The 17,641-nt window shown below is 51.6% G+C and overlaps 1 protein-coding gene across 2 annotated transcripts; it reads right to left on the reverse strand.

Moving 5' to 3' along the window:
* Positions 1-10,428: 10,428 nt before the first annotated feature.
* On the reverse strand, positions 10,429-17,141 carry LOC142436971 (glutathione S-transferase Mu 1-like). Of its 2 annotated transcripts, XM_075540290.1 has the most exons (8): positions 17,106-17,141; positions 16,797-16,872; positions 16,312-16,376; positions 15,969-16,050; positions 15,775-15,875; positions 13,320-13,415; positions 13,124-13,234; positions 10,429-10,518 (listed from the first exon to the last, which is right to left on the reverse strand). In XM_075540290.1, exons 1-8 carry the CDS (start codon positions 17,139-17,141, stop codon positions 10,429-10,431), a joined length of 657 nt encoding a protein of 218 aa, XP_075396405.1. The 2 variants fall into 2 exon arrangements, with proteins under 2 accessions (XP_075396405.1, XP_075396406.1); XM_075540291.1 differs by lacking the exon at positions 13,124-13,234.
* Between the last annotated feature and the right edge of the window lie 500 nt (positions 17,142-17,641).

Raw genomic sequence — 17,641 nt, forward strand, 5'->3', positions numbered from 1 at the left:
CTGGCGTCCAACTGTGTTCCTTTTTGGAGTCGTCCGACTGTGTTCCTCTCTGGAGTCGAGGCCTACAGAGAATGAGGACATGTGGGGGGTTATCGAAGTGTGAATGCTCTCTCTTCACCTTTGACAGCCCTTGATCTGCTGTCTTCAGAGTTAGCTGAGGTTCCGGTCCAAACCTGGAGACAGGTCTGGAAATAAAGGTAGGTTTGAGCAGTTGCCAAGAGAACGTGCTATGTGGGACTGGAGGCCCTGTCGAGGTTCAGGGAAGACCAACTCAAACTGGTTCTGAGAGCTGGGGTTAGAAGGAAGGCCACTCTTACCTGGAAATGCACTGGTCAAAAGCTCACGACCGTCGAGCGGATTCTGACTCATTGACTCTGGAGGACCGAGTGGGACTGTCCCTGCGAGTCTCCGAGATGGCTACGTGAGCAGAAAGCTAGATCTTGTTCTCACGGAGCCGTTGGTGGTTTCACACCGCTGACCTTGACAAGAGTAGCCCAGCGTGTATCTCCCATCACGCTACCAGCCCTCCTGGTTCTCACTGGTCGGCTAGCCCAGACATACAGCCTAAACAATTGCTTTCCAGTAAGCAGTAATAGACCCCACATGACACCATTCACTTTGTGTTTTTATCAATTGATCTGAAATGTAAACAGAACTGTAGAAATGTTCCTAAAGCTATCAGAACGTTTGGGATCACAAGGTAGTAGGGGAGCTTTCTTTAGGAATGTATACATTGAACTATCAAAATGCATAAGTGAGAGATGGGTGACACATTAAAGGACCAGCATAAAGATGATAAAAAGCTCGTCATTAATGCAATTACATAGAAAAATTTCATGAACAAATTTATAGAAATATTTGTGGGCCTTCTGCCCCCACACCTATGCCCCCCCAAAATTTTAAAAGGTGTGTATAATTCAAAGAAGGACAAATCAAAACAGATGAACTAACTAATCAGATGAGCAGTATAAGTGTCAGCTGAACAGAAATCAATGTATTTCCAAAGTATTGGCAAGCCTTGGGAAAGGTGCATTTCCTGCAGGATAGCTCTTGGGGGACAATTTTTAAATATTTAAAATTTTAACTCATGTCCTGTAGTGACTATAAATCCCCCTATACCCAAAGAAAGGCTTTGTGGTGCAATGGTTAGAGCACTCCGCTGGCCACCACAGAGCCTTCTATGAGCGTTTATAACATGGTCATTTGCCTCATTAAAGCCAACGGGGAAGAGAGTCACCTTGAAAGAGGGACATGTACAAACCTGTGTAGGAACCCTGGTACTTAACGATTAGGCTCTCTGCTGCCAACGGCAAGGTTGGCAGGTCAAACCCACCCAGCAGCTTCAGGAGCGTAAGACCTGACTTGACCAAAGAGGACCATCAAGAAAGCCCTTCGGGGTCGTTCTCTGTGACATGGGGTTGCAGGACTCAATGACACCCCGAAACCACACAGTCCTGGGTCATATCATCAGAGTTGACTCTCTTACACCATGTCAGCATTCTATTGGTTAGAAGTGATCTCAGGTCCCGCCCACAGTCAAGGACCTGTGAGGACAGGATGTGAGTACCAGAAAGCGGGATCACAGGGGACCATCTTGGATTCTGATGACCACATGGAGGCATGAGAGAGAAGAGAGAACTGACCCCGCAGTCTTCTGAGAATGACCGCTAAGAACAGAATCCTGGGAGGGATGGATGACGGAGGAGAGCATCGTAGTGGAGGGCGAGCAGGAGCACGGGGCTGCAGACTGCAGGCACATCACAAGTCCCAATTGAAATTAGTGAACTTGGTGAAATTCCATTTCGAGTTACATTCCCCGAGACACATGATGTGACTGAGGAGGTGCCAACACTCAGGTCAGGCCCAGGAGGTGCAAGGAGCCTGCTGAGATGGGATAGAGCCTTTCCAGTGGTGAGATGGCCGGCCCCCCAGGTCCCGACCAGCCTCCAACTCTAATGCCAACTGGGAGTAAAGTAATAATATTGTTGTGAGGGCTGCCTGCAGGACACCTTGTCACCCCAGGCCACGCTAACCTTGGCCGACCGTAACACCAGTGAAGGATTTAGGCGAGTGGTTTCAGTAGGAGCTTTTCTGGAAACCTTGGGATGGGTCCCTTGGAACAGACAAGCACAGTGGTAGGCCAGTCCCCTAACATGTACTGGGGCCAGTTTTGTCCATCGTTGAAGATGGAGCAACGGGGTGAAGGCAGGTCCGGTTTTGAAGTCAATAGAAAGTGAGATTTGAGATAGAGTATTTGCTGTTCCGTGCACGAGATACATGGAGGAAGAGACACTGGCATGTATGCACTGGAACACTGCGTCACCTAGACCCCCGCTCGCCTTGCCCTGCCGCTGTGGGATGAGGTGCAGCACATGAGCCCCACCTGCAGAGGGACTGAAGGCGTCAAGCCTAGGTGCCCAGCGGCCAGAGGGCAGGAATTCAAAGTGAGCAGTGATGTTTCCAGTGCGCAAGCGTTATCACGTTGCTCCTCCGTGTAAACATATTGAAAGGCCTCTACTGCCCCAGGAAAAAGGTGTTTCCTCGGGTTTGCAATAGTCTTTGCTATCCGGCCTCTGGTGCCTTTGCAGTCCTGTCTGCCACCTCCTCACTGCCCCATCTCCCATTGTGGAACCCTAGGTCCCAGCCCTCCTGACACACTCCCAGGGGAGCAGGCTAATCCAGCTGCTCTGCCCCTCGTGAATGGTGGCCTCCTACAAAGCAGTGTCGTCTCTGAATAAATGAACCTACCCACAGAGGGTTCTCAGGAGAACCACGTCAGTGTTTCTGGAACGCTTAGCACACACCTGTGTATGAATTACCCTCAAGCAAAATGACCTCTTCTCATGCTGTGCCCTCTGTTCCGGTGGGAGCACGGCGTGTTCCACCCGCCACCACCACCCCCCAACTTGGCCTAATTAGTGCCTCCTCCTTATCTTCTGATCTAAACTTCAAAGGCTCTTCCTCCGGAGACCACATCTGATAACGCTGATAAAGATCATTACACTTGGTCACCAAGGGGTTCTCATTGCTTTGCTTTTGGGGAGGCCTCAGGGTTTCAGGAAGTTAAGTGTAGCCTGGTGTTAAGGATTGAATTATAAATGGGTACCCCACAAAAACGGGAATTATGCAAGGCTGAACAAAGCTTTCCCAGTATGCATGTTTCCCACTACCTGAGCATCCAGCAACTCTGAGTTAGTGCACCCAGTGGCATTGCCTGGGAAGATTCTCTCTGGTTACTGCATTTTTTTTGGTGAAAGCTGTTTTGCTTGAACCTTGTTTTTTGTGGTGGTTGATTTCGGACAATAGCACGAGGCTGTGAAATGTTTCCTGCTCAGGAAAAATGCCGCAGAAGCTGTTGTGATGTTGAACACAGCTTACAAGGACAGCGCTATGAGGAAAGCTTGTGTCCGAGTGGTTCTCTTGTTTCAGAAAGGGTGAGATGTCAATTGATGACAAACCTCATTCTGGATATCCATCAACTTCCTAAATGGACGAATATGTTAACTTGTAGTGCATTTGGAGTTTGTTCCACCAGGTCAGACTGTTCACAAGCTTAGAGGGTCTGAGAAGGTAGCATAACAGTGTGCAACCAAAAAGGCCTGATGTGTGGCAGACAGGGGACTGGTTTTGCCACCACAATGCACCTGCTCATGCAGCCATCTCAGTGCGCCAGTTTTTGGCAAAAAACAGCATGCCTCTCTTGCCCCAGAACACTTACTCATCTGACCTCGCTCTGTGGGTCTTCTTATGATTTCTGTGATTGAAGGGGGATATGAAGGGACAGCGATTTGACCACGTAGAAGAGGGGAATAAAAAAAAATAAAGGAGGTGCTGTCAGCCATCCAAATAGATGGGTTTGGAAAATGTTTCTAAGAATGGAATCACAGATTTGGCAAATGTATTAAGTGTAGTGGGGAGTACTTTGAAGGTTGTTTTGTAAAAATTATAAAAAATACATAGCTTTGAAAAAAATCCCATTGTATATCCTTTCAAAACTTCTATTATGAATCTTAACCTCTATATCAGTGGTTATAATCCCATTTGAAAATTGGCTGTCTTTGTTATGTTAGTGAGTTAGGTTTGGTGTAGAGCATATATTCAATCCATCTCTTTTAAGATACAAAAGAGATACACAAGCAATTGAGAAGCAGACCTAGGCGAGGAATGATAGCAGACCACATGGAGATCACCCGGGAGTAGAAGCTCAAAGGGACAAGGACCGTCCCTCAGAGCCAACATAGAAAGAGTCCCCTGGAGCTAGAGCCTTGAATTTGAACTTGTAACTTCTTAAACTGTAAGATTGTTTATTTCTGTTTGTCAAAGCCACTCATGAGTGGTCTTTTTGTTTTAGCAACACTGGATTGCGAAGAATTCAGTACCAAGAGTGGGGTAATTGCTAACAGATGCATACAATGTAGGAGTGGTTTGGGAATCGGGTAAAGACTAGAAGGGTTTAAGGTATCTAATAGTAAACGCCTGGATTGCCTGGACAAGTGTTTATACAACTATGGACATCAACAGCAATTCTGGGGAGGGCTCCGTCAGAAGGGCAGAGCTGTGAAGCCTCTAGCCGCTTAGAGCAGTGGTTCTCAACCTTCTGAATGCCGCGACCCTCTAATACAGTTCCTCATGTTGTGCTGACCCCCAACCATGGGAAATGCGTGTTTTCTGATGGTCTTAGTGGACCCCTGTGAAAGGGGTAGCATCTGGGGTCTTAAAGACTTGAAGGTAAACAAGCGGCCATCTAACTCAGAAGCAACAAAGCCCACATGGAAGAAGCACACCAGCCTGTGTGACCATGAGGTGCTGAAGGGCTCAGTTATCAGCCATCAAAGAAGAAAAAAAATTATATCATTGTGCACTCACCTCCACGATACAATCACTGAAGACAAAGCAGGTGCATAAGCAAATGTGGTGAAGAAAGCTGATGGTGCCCGGCTATCAAAAGATATAGCGTCTGGGGTCTTAAAAGTTTGAAGATAAACTAGTGGCCATTTAGCTCAGAAGCAACAAAACCCACATGGAAGAAGCACACCAGCCAGTGCAATCACGAGGCGTCGAAGGGATCAGGTATCAGGCATCAAAGAACAAAAAAATCTTACCATAGTGAATGAGGGGGGGAGTGCAGAGTGGAGACCCAAAGCCCATTTGTAGACCACTGGACGTCCCCTTACAGAAGGGTCTCAGGGCAAGATATGACAAAATAATAATTTATAAATTATCAAGGGTTCATGAGGGATTCATCAGGGAGCGAGTAGGGAGGGAGGAGAAAAATGAGATGCTGATGCCAGGGGCTTAAGTGGAAAGCAAATGTTTGAGAATGATGAGGGCAATGAATGTACAAATGTGCTTTACACAATTGATGTAAGTATGGATTGTGATAAGAGTTGTCTGAGCCCCAATAAAACGATTAAAAAGAGAGAGAGGAAGGGATTGGAGTGTGGAGGAAATGCGTAAGCTCCTCTTTCTGCACAAAGCAGCAACCTTACTTTAATGAGTGGCGTTGGGTTCCACTGGGAAAGGTCAAATCTGATGAGCTGGGGGTGGGGTGGGGGTGGGGGTGTTCGACAGTGTTCCAGGAAGACATGTTCCAGGCTCCATTAGATTGGGCTCTTCAGCTCTCTGCGTTCCAAGCCAGTGTCTCCATGTGTCTCCATGCGTGAGGATCTCACTCGGGATCCGCCACACAGGACGTGGGTGAGGAAAACGGAGACTGGTGGCTGTGAGGACTGCTTGCATAGCTCCCCTAATATCCTGCGTTCTTACCTGTGCTTCAGCGTGAGGTGGAGACCCCTGGCGGGACACTTGACATGACGCTCGCCCATGGTTCTGGACTTGGGACTGGGTGCAGCGCCCAGCGAGCAGCACCTTGACTGGTTCCTATTTGGTGCAGAGAGAGGTCAGCTTATTTTCCTTGCACGGGAGGGGGCAGTGCGTGAGGCAGGCGCGTTGGTGCTGGCTGCTGTCACAATGAATGGTCTGGATAAAAATATGTTTCTGTTGGCCCTCTGTCACCTGCACCTTTTCAACACCATTCTTCTTGGGGGTGGGGCGTGGGGGGTGTCCTCAGTCCTTAAGTCTCACCTCCCCGAGGTGGAAGACTACTTGATTCTCAGCTTCCTTTCGCCTTGTCTTTACTGATGAAAATCTTCATTTCTCCCGGACACATTGCTTCCCAGAGAACAGACATTGTTTCCAATTGAATCAAGTTCTAGCCCATGTGATGTGATCAGTGCTCTAAGTCACCTCCAGGAAGTTTTCTTCAAAGGCAAGGAATACCCCCTCTTTCCTTCTTCTCCATCCCAGTGTTGGGAACAAATATGGGATGCCGGGGGCTCTGGCAACCACGATGGCCCCTGAGATGACCAGAGAGCACAAAACACATACCGAGGATGGTGGGTTTAGGAATCAGAGTCGCTAAGGACACTGTCAGGCCAGCGTTGCCCTTGCCTATCTCGCCAGACCTGTACTGCATAAGAAATAGCCGTCTAACCTACCAAAGCCAGGTATTGATTTGGCTCTGTCCAACAGAAGGAAATCATATGAATCCACCCGCTCTTCCAAACCTCAAAAACCTGAACTCCAGACACTGCTAATCACACTTAGGATCTCGTTTCCCAAGAATCAGATCCTGAGAACAAGGTTTTAATTAAAAAAAATTTTTTTAAAGATTTTAATTTTGGTATTGTATGTGAATGGATATTTTGGATATGTAAGACATGGAAACAAGACCAAACAAAAAAAACCCAACCTATTATAGGGGGAAAAAATAAAAATCAGGGCTCCTGGGGGTGGGGTGGGGGAGAGAGGGGACAAAGGGGAGCTGTTATCAAGGAGTTCAAGAAGAAAGAAAATGTTTTGGAACTGATTGTGGTAGCAATTGTACAATCCTGCTCTATGTGATTGAAAGTGGAATGTTATGCTAACTGTAAGAGCTCCCCATAAAGGGATTAAAGAAACAATGTTTTTGTTGTTCTTGTTCTGATAAGGTCAGTGTTGGGCGGGGTGGGAGAGAGTGAGCATTTGGGAGGTTCTGGCAACTGGTGCTACGGGTCAAGGGCAGGGGCTCTGGCATCCGTGCTCGGAATTGTCTGTGGGACCTATTCTAGAATAATCCACTTGTGTCCGGCCCTCTTCCTGGTTCTCAGCTTCCATTGCTGACAGTATGACCCTCTCAGGGATTAACTGAGCTACTTGATACCTTTAATAAATTTCTTCTATTTTATTATGAGGAATTCTAAATTACATGCCAGGTGCCTTAGGTCTCCCTCGAAGATAAAGATCTTCTCTTTTTACCTCAATTCTCTATTCCACCTACTTTGTAAACCACTGCGGGAAACACATGGTTTCTCCAGGCCTTATGCTTACTTGACCTGGATGAGCCTTTCTCTGCATTCAGCTGAGATGGCAGAAGTCTCCCAAAGCCTAAACTCCCTGTCAACTGGAAGATAAGGGTTGACTCTGTGCCAGCGAGTCAGTTTGGCCCCTCATAGGCAGGCTGGAACTGCCCCGCTTGCGGAGTAGAAAGCCCCGTCTTTCTCCTTCCGAGTGGCTGGTGGTTTTAAACGGCTGACCTTGCCGTCAGCCACGGAATGTGTAACCACTACACCACCAGGGCTCCTAGGTCTCCCCATGTGAATGGAGCATCTATAACTTCTGCCTCATGTGTGGGATGGGATGTTCTTTCTAAGCTATTTTCTCTCTCTTCATCCTGATCCTCGTAATGGTCTCCAGGAACCTCGTGGGGAAGCACCTAAGGACATGGCAGGGCCACATGCGGAAGGAGCCTGGGTCTGGGAATGCTTTGTGGGACACGGCTGCCCCACCAACCCGGCTGCTCCTCCTGGCGCGTGGCATGACCGGGGACTCAGTTCTGTTCTAGTAGCTGGAGGCTTGGAGTCTCTTCGCTTAATCTTTCTCGACCCACTGCAGCGGCTCTCCACCTTCCTCGTGCCGCAACCCTTTCATACAGTTCCTCATGTGGTGCTGACCCCCAACCATCACATTATTTTTGTTGCTACTTCATCACTGTCATTTTGCTACTGTTATGAATCGTCATATCTGATACGCAGGATGTATTTTCATTGTTACAAATTGAACATAATTAAACATAATTAAAGCCTAGTGATTAATCACAAAACAATATGTGATTATACATTGTGAAATATTTGTGTGTTTTCCGATGGTCTTAGACGGCGACGCACAGGTTGAGAAGGGCGGCACTACAGGGGTGAGGGGGCCACACTCAGCCTAGAAGAGGGACAGGAGTGACAGACCAGTGCAGGAGCTCTGGGGCAGGTGGCTGTGCTCACAGAGGGAGCCCCCACCTGCTCCCCCAGAGGGAGACACACGGGTGTGAGCTCTGGTGGGAAGCCCGCGGAGCCCCAGACCTGGTCACAGTGCACTCAACCCGAGTGCTTGTCTCTGTTTGAAGCGTCCCCAGACCGTGAAATGCAGGCCTTCATCTCGTCCATTATCCGCTCACCAGTTTGTTTAGAAAATCTCTCCATTTTCAACTCTCCTCCCGTGATCGGATCCGGCATCTTTTCTAAGCATCTGAGTTCTTTGGTTCTTATTGCATGGATAAATGATCACCTCTCTCATTGCAGAGAGTATTTTAGCTTTCGGGTGGTAGTGCCCTTTAAATTTGAGCTTCCACGGGAGGAGTCGGCCCAGTAGGCCCACTGACTTTTGTAAATAAAGTCCATCTGATCCTTTGTGGATCGTCAGTGGCTGCTGTCATGTGGGGGCAGGGTGAGTGGTTGGCACAGTGCGTGGCCTGCGAGGACCAACACTTTTACTAGCTGACTTTCAGAGAAAAGGTTTGACCTTGATCTAAGCATATACTTGCTGTCATTGGGGTTCTTGTGTTTACTTTACTTCCTTATCTTGCATTGTGGTTTGACCACCACCTTCTAGCACTTACCACTCGTCCTGAAACAAGCTAGCTTGTCTAACGTGTGTGCCACTAAATCCCAAACTCCTAACCTGCCTAACTTTTTACCTAACCGGGTGTATCTTTTCTATCAATCATGTATTTCATCACTGTGCACGTCGCCCCTCTTGATGCCCCTTTATGTAACTGCCAGAAGCACACTGTAGGCAGTGACCAGTAGACTCTTCCCCAAGTCCTCCTTTAGCTCGGGGCCAAAGGGAAAGACGTGCCTCAGTGAGACCCAGATCCACAGTTCGGCCGTGGTTTGAGAACTCTACTGAGCCGTATCGATCTCCACAGGCCCTGCTCCTTCTGGGATGGTCTGGTAGTCATGCCAACCCACGCCTCCTGACCACCCGGATCTGATACACTTTGACCCAATAAACCAGACCTGCCCAACTCGGGTCAAGTTCTCCAGCTGGCAATAAGAACTTAGAGATGACCAGTGACTCCCTTTCCCAGACATTTGAAGACACTTCTGGCCTTTATTGAGATCGCCATGGGCAGACAGCCATCTCCAGAACTGTAAATCCCAGTCACCATGGACTACAGGGCTGTCCAAGTCCCAGCCTAGAGGCAGTTCTTTCCAGTTTCCAACGTTCATTCCACAGTTCCTGTGCATCACAGTGGGAGACTGACATAAAAAGTCAGGTGGGATGGCATGTTCTCCGCAGTGAACTGGCAGACCAGCGGGGCAAAGCCAAGTTAAAGGAGGATGGCAGTACCGTGGGGTGAGTGCTGAGATGGATATTGTGACAACAGAGAAGAGAGGCGTCAGATTATGAAGCATGTCCAGAAGAGGATGACAGGCTGGAGTCAGGGCAGGAAATGCTCATCTGGGGGACATGACACCCCTGTGGGGAAGCCCAGTGGTCGGGCGCCCTCACAGCCTCACAGGCAGGCTCCATGGATTTAATGACAGTGAGGTGAGTAAAGGCTTGCTCACTGGAGACTCCCTTCTGGGGATCCCAAGGTGAGGAAGGGAGGGGCATGGAGACCCGAGAGGGAGCAAGAACCATAATAAATCTGTCCTCTTACTCCCATCTGGCCTGACCCCCAAAACAAATATAAAGGCCCCTCCTCCAACCCCCAGCAGAGATCTTTCTGTGTCCAGGTAGCCAAGAGGACAGGATGCGCAGGAGTGGCTCAGCCCTTCCCTAAAGGGAATGGACAGGGCTGGGGTAGGGAGCTGCTGAACCAGCCAAGGCACCAGTCTGGCAGCTCGAGCTGAGCCTGCAGGCAGGGGTCCAGGCTGCTCCTCTGAGCAGAAGTGGCATCAGGGAAGGGTAGGAGGGTTGGCTTGCTTGCGGGGACATGCATGGTCAGGAGGAGGATGAGCAGAAGGGCAGTGGGAGCTGGGGCTCTCACGGGTTAGGATAGTGCAGAATTGGGGTGGTGAGAGGGGGACAGTAAGGAAGTGGGGAGCAGAGGAGAGGGCTGGTGGTTCCTGTGGTCAGGCCGGCTCCTCGTCCCCTCTCCTGGGTCTACAGCCCCTACTTATTGCCCCACTGGGCCTGCCTTCCAAAGAGAGGGCGGGGGAGGAACTTGCTGGACTTCATGTAGGCTGCTATCTTCGGCAGGCCCTGAGGGGAGGAAAGACAAGGTCAGGGCTCGGGTTTCCCTCAAATAAAGAATTTGATACGATACTTCTATGACTATTATTCTCCTTTGCTCAGAGGGGTGCCCGAGCGGGAAGCTGAAAGTGCTGCAGGTTCCACGGGAGGTTTAGAAAACTCCTGGGGCTGGAGCAGGACACTCCACAGTCACCTCACCATCTCTCCCAGGGGGAACTGAGGGGCGGACATTTCAATGTTTTGCCCCTGCTCACAGATTCCGTCCCCTACATGGCTGGGACTCACCCTGGCTGTCTCTCCCAGGCCTGGGCTCCTTCTCCCTCCCCGCCCCCACCAGAAGACCTCACACTCCCTGTGGAAAAGACTTCCTCCTTTTGCAGGGGAGGCTCCTGGCTCTTGGCGAGCTCTCCAGAGCTGCACACAGAGGTGCCCCAGCAGCAGAAAGGGGCCCAAGCCCGCCTGCCAGCCTGCAGTCACTCCCAGCCCTCTGGGAATGAATGACTCAGCAGATCTGGCTGAAGGTTGGCAAGGGGGAGAAGGGAGAGCAGGGCCTGCAGGGCCGGACTCTAATCTCTCCACTGGGGGAGTCCACGCTCCACAGCCCATACCTGAGCCCAGGCTCACTGTGCTTCCAGCTGGGCAGTCTGAGAGTCAGGGGGCTGGGGCTATCACAGCAGGACAGATCATCTCAAAGACCCCTAGACCTCCCTCAGCCAGTGAGATCAAGCCCCAGCAGACTGCAGGCCGCCGTCCACAGCTGACCTTCACGGCCCTCTGAGCTCTTCTGTCACCTCCCAGGGGCTCAGCCTGGACCAGCACCAGAACCAGATGAGAACTAACAAGGGAACACATGTCTTCATGGGAAGGAACCATGAACTCCAGGCTGACCACCCGCTGGCTAACTGCCTCTAATTCCCAAATCTAGGACCACCTAGACTGGGTTGCTCTGAAACCAAGTGGTCAAGTACAATGGACAAGTGGCTGTAAGGGGCGTGTCCAGGCCCTGTCCCCACATGTGTGCTGCTGGAGGGCGGGCTCCAGGGCAGGGCCAGCTCTGCAGGCCCCGCTGTGCCTGACCCAGGGCCTCGTCCAAGGAGCGCGTCAGTGGACATGAGGCACACTACCCGCACTGACCATCTCAGAGACGGGAGCCCTCAACAGTGAGGAGGCAGAACCGGCAGAAGAGGAGGGAGCACTCTGGTCCACCAGAGAACCCTGGAAAAAGTCCTTCCAGGGGCACCCACACAGACCCTCCACCCCAGCACCTCTGCAGACCTGCGAATTCCCACTGGCCCAGGCGCGGATCCAAGTGCCGCAAAGCATTCTGGGGGCCAAGTATAAATAAGTCTGTGTCTCGGGAAGGTAATATCGAGCCAACCTTCTCACCGGCCTAGCACTGTCAGCGACAGACACACGCCTCAGTTCCGCCTCAGTGACTCTCCACGGACTGTGAAACTCAGTCAAGAGAAGGTCAGCCTTCTCCCTAAAAGAGAGGCCCTGGCTCCTGCCCCTGGGCACTGACGGGAAGCCCAGGGTGAAAGGCTGTGTGACCTTGAAACGCCCCTCCCCTGGACCTCAGTTTCCTCATCTAGAAAACGGGGCTGATCATTTATCCACGGTGTCTCCTGTGGTGTGGAGTATAGCTGGCACAATGCCGGGAGGCTTCAGAAGCTCTTAGAAAGTCCTGGCACTTTGCACAGCATCTCTGAAGCCCCTGAACTCAAAACCACTCAGACAGAGCCTGGCATACAGCGAGTGCCCAGGCCTGCCACTTCTTGCTTCTTTGAGCTCCCAAACGAGGAAAGTCCCCTGGGACAGGCAAGGAGATGGATGAAGCATCAAGGAGGCCCGAGTCTGAGGAGAAGCCGTGCAGTGGCCCTGCTGACACCGCCCTCATGAAATGATCCCTGAAGATCGGGGTGTTTCAACAGAGCGGGGCTCAGCTATCAGCTGGTGCCTTGCTAGCAGAAAGGATCACGTCTCGTCTTATCCACCGTGAAGCAGCATGCCAACCGAAGACTTACTAATAATAAACCCATGATTAGTTGGGGAGGGGGAGGCATGACCTGGAATTTAAACACTGAACACTCGGTTTGCAGAAGGCTGCAGGTGACAGTGAGAGTGCGACATTCCTTCACAGAGCCCCACGGGAAAGACGCCTCCGTGGACTTCCCTTGGTCCTTGGACCAAAGGATGTGAGCAGTCTGGCCCCAGACTGAGTGCAGCGGAAGGTGGAGGACTGCACACACTGTTAGGTTACGTCTTACATTCTTCTACTTATTATTGTCTGCTTTTGAGGGGAGGAGGCATTGAATTTTTCTGTGTTTAATCCTGCAGGTGGTGTTCGGGTCTTTAAAAATATAATTTTCCTTATATAAAACTCAGGACGGGTGAATCTATAGAGATGTTCAGCAGATTAATAGTTTTATAGGGAGGGAAGGTGGGGAAATAGAGAGCTCATAATAATGGACGCGAGAATGAAGAAAAATGACCTAAAACTGATCATGCTGATGAATGCACAACTCTTTCTCATATATATTTAAAAGAATTGTATAATATGTAAATCAAGTCAGTAAATTGTTTAAGGAGAAAAAAAAGGAATCAGGGACATTACCTCGAAGCGAGCCATGAAGTCCTTCAGGTTTGGGAAGGCGTCCAGGCACTTAGGCTCAAAGACACGGTGAATGTCAAGGGCATCATAAGCCAGGAAATCCACGAACGTGATCTGCAGAAAGCCAAAGAGGAGTGGGACTGAGGTGCCACCATCAGGAAGATTGACAGCAACCTGTCACCATCTCCTTCCCCTCTACCTTGTCCCCTGCGAACCACGGCTGCTTCCCCAGGAACTGCGAGTACAGCTTTATCTTTCCAGGCAGGGCCTCCAAGTACTGTGGCTTCAGCTTCTCCTGAGGCAGAAAAGAGTTGTCACCTCCCTCAGAAACTCTCCCTCCCCAGAGACTGGCAGCTACCCCACTGCTGACTGACCCAGCTGGCCCTGGGGGAGCTGCCATCCTCCCCTGACTGCCCCTCCCTGCTCACAGGCTTCAACTGAATCCAACCAGAATTCTCTGGACCCCTACTATGGTTGGACATCAGGCTGCTAACTACAAGGTCAGCAGTTCAAACCCGCCTGCCACTCCTTGCGTCAGAGAGGAGCTTGTCAGCTCCAGGAAAGACTTTCAGACTCAGGATCTCTTGGAGCAGTTCTATCTGCCCCCCCCAGGGTCCGTCTGAGTCGGCACTGACTCTGGGGCAGAGGGACAGTGGAGACTGTGTAGAAGGCCCCTCTGTCAGAGCAACAGAAGGCAGAGAGGTGAGTGACACTGATCTGACTGCCCCTGTGCTCTCCGTCCACCTGCCTGTCAGTAGGCTCAGGGGCTGAGGCCCTGCCCGAGGGAAGCACTCAGAGGCGCAGAAACAAGGACAGGAGCTCAGGGGCAGGTGTCGGGCTCTGGCTGGTCGGGGGTACAAGAACCGGGAGGGCATTTGAATGGCCTCCTGAATGACCAGGAGACTTTGAGATGCTGACAGGGAGGAGGGACAGCAGGGCATCCCTGCAGAGACAGACTCTGGGCGACACTGCTGCTGGTCATCAGGACCCATGAGAAGCCCCTCAGCTCCCACCAAGCCTGGAGCTGCATGAGGGCCGCCCTGGTGGTGGCTGCAGGCGTTGCGGGCTCAGCTGGGCCTGCAGCTTCTTCAAAGGGGATTCAGCAGGGTCTCTGTGGCCAGGCTCATCCTCTAGACCAAGACTGTGGGAGCGCCTGGGACTCAGCAGAGTGGATAACAGTTCTAGAAGGCAGTCCCTCAGGTTTTCAAAGCTCCCGGGGGGATTTATCTAAGGAAGCGCTATCTCAGCATTTCCATCGTTGAATTCTTGTCACCAGGGAGAAATCATTAAATGCTTGAAAAGCAGAAACGAGGCCATCAAGCAGGTTCTGCCAAGAGAAACAGTTGATATTTCCTCTGTCCAGCGGCAGGATTTTGACTGGCCACTAAAGCCTGCACTTTAGCGTGACAAGATTACATCACAGATGCCTCTCTTAAACCTTGGCCTGGACATCAAAGAAAATGGTGACGTGGAACCTGTTCTGCTGAGATGAGGAAGGAGGGGCTGCGAAGTCAAACAATCTCCCTGGAAGCAGCTCAGGAGTCGGTCCTGCAGGTGAACTCACTCCCAGTGACCACGGGCAAGGCTGCTGGTTGCCCAGCTCAGCCGAGTTGGCGAGTGAATGCCTGTGTTCAGAAACATGCAGTGCAGGCACCAGGCCGAGAAAGAGAAGAGCCAGGGAGCCATGAACGTCCCTGAAGAACAAGATCACCTGGTTGACGGGAACCGGAGCGCAAAACCCGCATGAGAGAACGGCAGTAGCTGTTTATATTTCCACCAGGACCCCTTTGCTTCATCTAGTGAGGATTCGTGAAATCTTTATGGACGTACCGTTTATCACGGAAAGCTATAAGCAGGTTTGAATGTAATGTAAACAGACAAAGCACACATGTACTTGAATCATGCTTAAAAACATCTAACTAGCAAGGACATATATTAGGTCATTATTTGTGCCCCTTTGAAAATAACTTTTTTTTAAGAATGTTAATCTGTATACACAGAACTCAGGAGAGTCCATGTTTTTCTCATACTTCAGAGATTATAAAACAAAATCTGAGAAGGAAGCCCTTCAGGCAGGAACAAGGGAAATAGTCTAAATGTATATAATAAGTCTGACTATCAATTCTAGAAACAAAATCTTTGACTAGATCAGCAGTTAAAAAAAAATGCCTAACAGTTTCTTCTGCAATTCTGCGTCTGGCCAGAAGACCGTGATGTGGTGCAAGAGGAGCTGCCCTGGTAGATGTGTAGATCGCATCAGATACCACAGAGAAACCCGAGGCCCATTTCGGTTATGAACTCACCATTTGGGTTCTCAACAACTTCACGGAAAACAGACCATTTGCAACTTCACTTAACATTGTGATTCTTCTGAATAATGAACAATGTCCTACTTTTAAAAAGACAAAGCCCCTCCGCATCGGGAAGAAGTTCCACAGCTAGTGAACCCCTCACTCTCGAGGTTGGGGAGTCGACTTCATTCTCAGACTGGAGGGGATTGATTTGCAGCGTTTGTTGTGTGAGAGGGAGGGAGATGGGTCCCTCGGAGGAACCAGGGGGTTCCCTTGCACACAGACCCACTGTCACTGGGAGCACAGAGTCCTGAGTCCCACTCAAACCCCGCCCTGGCCCGGCCCAGCCCACGGAGAACTCACAAAGTCGGGGCTGTAGCACACCCTGGCCAGGTCCATTCGGGTGTCCATTGCCTGGTTCTCCATGATGTCCACTCGGATCTTCGCCTCTTCTGCCTCGCCACCTGTAACCAGATCGTCAGACACTCACCCTTGGCATCCTCCCCTCCCCCCAGCCAGGCCGTGCCCCTTCCCTGCCCCTGCCTCTGCCCACTCACACAGGTTGTGCTTGCGCCCAAGGTAGCGCAGGATGGCGTTGCTCTGGGTGATCTTGTGAGGCCCATCAATCAAGTAGGGGAGCTGCAAGAGCAATAGGGAGCTCTGCTATCCCACCAGGCCCCCAGCGCCCCGGCCCCTGAGCAAGGACACAGCTGGGACCCGGCACACGGAGGGCCTGACTCATGGAGGCCCTCAATCATATGTGTACAGCACCCGCATGACCTGCCATAGGGAACACACGGAGAGGCAGTGGAGAGAACCAGGAGGGGGAGGAGGGCAGAGGGCTCGGCACCCTAACACCTCCAGGCGAGGCCACCTGTCCCTGCCCCCACCCCGACTTACATTGGGAAAGTCGAACCCCAGCTTGAACTTCTCATTCAGCCACTGGCTTTTGTCATAGTCAGGAGCTGAGGTGGAAACAATCCAATGAGAACCGTGTTCTGAGGATCGGACCTCCTGCCCACAGAAACCATCCAGGAGGCCTTGCCCAGTGGGCCTGGGGCAGGGGGTTCTGGGAGCTCAGAGACCTACCAAGCCAAATCTTCCCAGGAGTAAGGCCTGCCAGGTGAGGCAGCCTCCACAGCAGGGGTTTGGTTTGGCGTCTACGGAGGGGGCAACCCCCTGTCCTCATTGCTGTGGGCGGCAGCAATCCCCCCGCCCCCCAGTGTCCTGCACAGGCAGGCCCGTGCTGTGCTTAGCCGCAGGACCCCAGGCAGAGGCGGGCCCCACATCCCTCTGCGAGTGACATGTAGAAATCGGGTGGAAGATGCTCCATGCTCCTTAGGGATCACAGTATAAAGAGCATAGGGCCCACACGGTGCCCTTACCGCCCCCGTAGATGTACGTCTTTTCTTCATAGTCTGAGTCGGTGTATTCCAGGAGCAGCCGGATGCAATGTGCAAGCTGGAGGGAGAGCAGGGGAAGCGATGGCCTTGAGGGGTCCTGACTCCTGACTCCCTTCCTCCCAGTAGGGACCCCGATACTGGAAGGGGACAGGCCAGAAACCAGGCTAGGACCAGGCACAGCCCCAGCCAAGCCTGGAAGAGCAATCATCCCCAAATTCTCCCCCAGCTGCTCAGCACTTCCCCACTGCACCCCTGCCAGCCCTCCACCACCAAGGGGGCTGCTTTACTCACCCCTCGGACGTCCCAGTAACCCAGGATTATAGGCATGGTGCAAGCTTTCTGGGACTCTGCACACTGGTCTCTACTGTGCTGAGGTCTGACCTTATCAAAGCAAGCAGGCTTACTGTGGGAGGGTCTTGGCCACTGGGCTCTGCGTCTCGCCCCTCCCATGTCTCCACCCTCCCCCTCCCCTTCCTCACCCACCTCCTGACCAGCTGACATGCTAGTATCCCACCCCCACCTGCCTCTGAATTCTGGGCTCTCGGCCAACAAAGAGGGACAGTCAATTCCTAGTGTGCTTCCCCCAGGATATTCCAGTAGCCAAGCAGACGTTTGGATGCACTGAATTCAAAGTGCCTTATCCCCTGGTCCTTCAGTGGCTCCCTCTGCACCCACTCAGGCACCTGCTAGGTTTTGGGGGGCTCGCGGCACCCTCCGGGAGACACATCAGAAACACAGAGCAAAGCTCTGGCTTTCCTTCCCTGGGGCCTTGCTCAGCCCACGCTCCCAGGTGCCCTGTCCTGAGGCCTCTGCAATGCCCAGGCTGC

The sequence above is a fragment of the Tenrec ecaudatus genome, chromosome 1, assembly GCF_050624435.1.
Source record: "Tenrec ecaudatus isolate mTenEca1 chromosome 1, mTenEca1.hap1, whole genome shotgun sequence".
Taxonomy (NCBI): domain Eukaryota; kingdom Metazoa; phylum Chordata; class Mammalia; order Afrosoricida; family Tenrecidae; genus Tenrec; species Tenrec ecaudatus.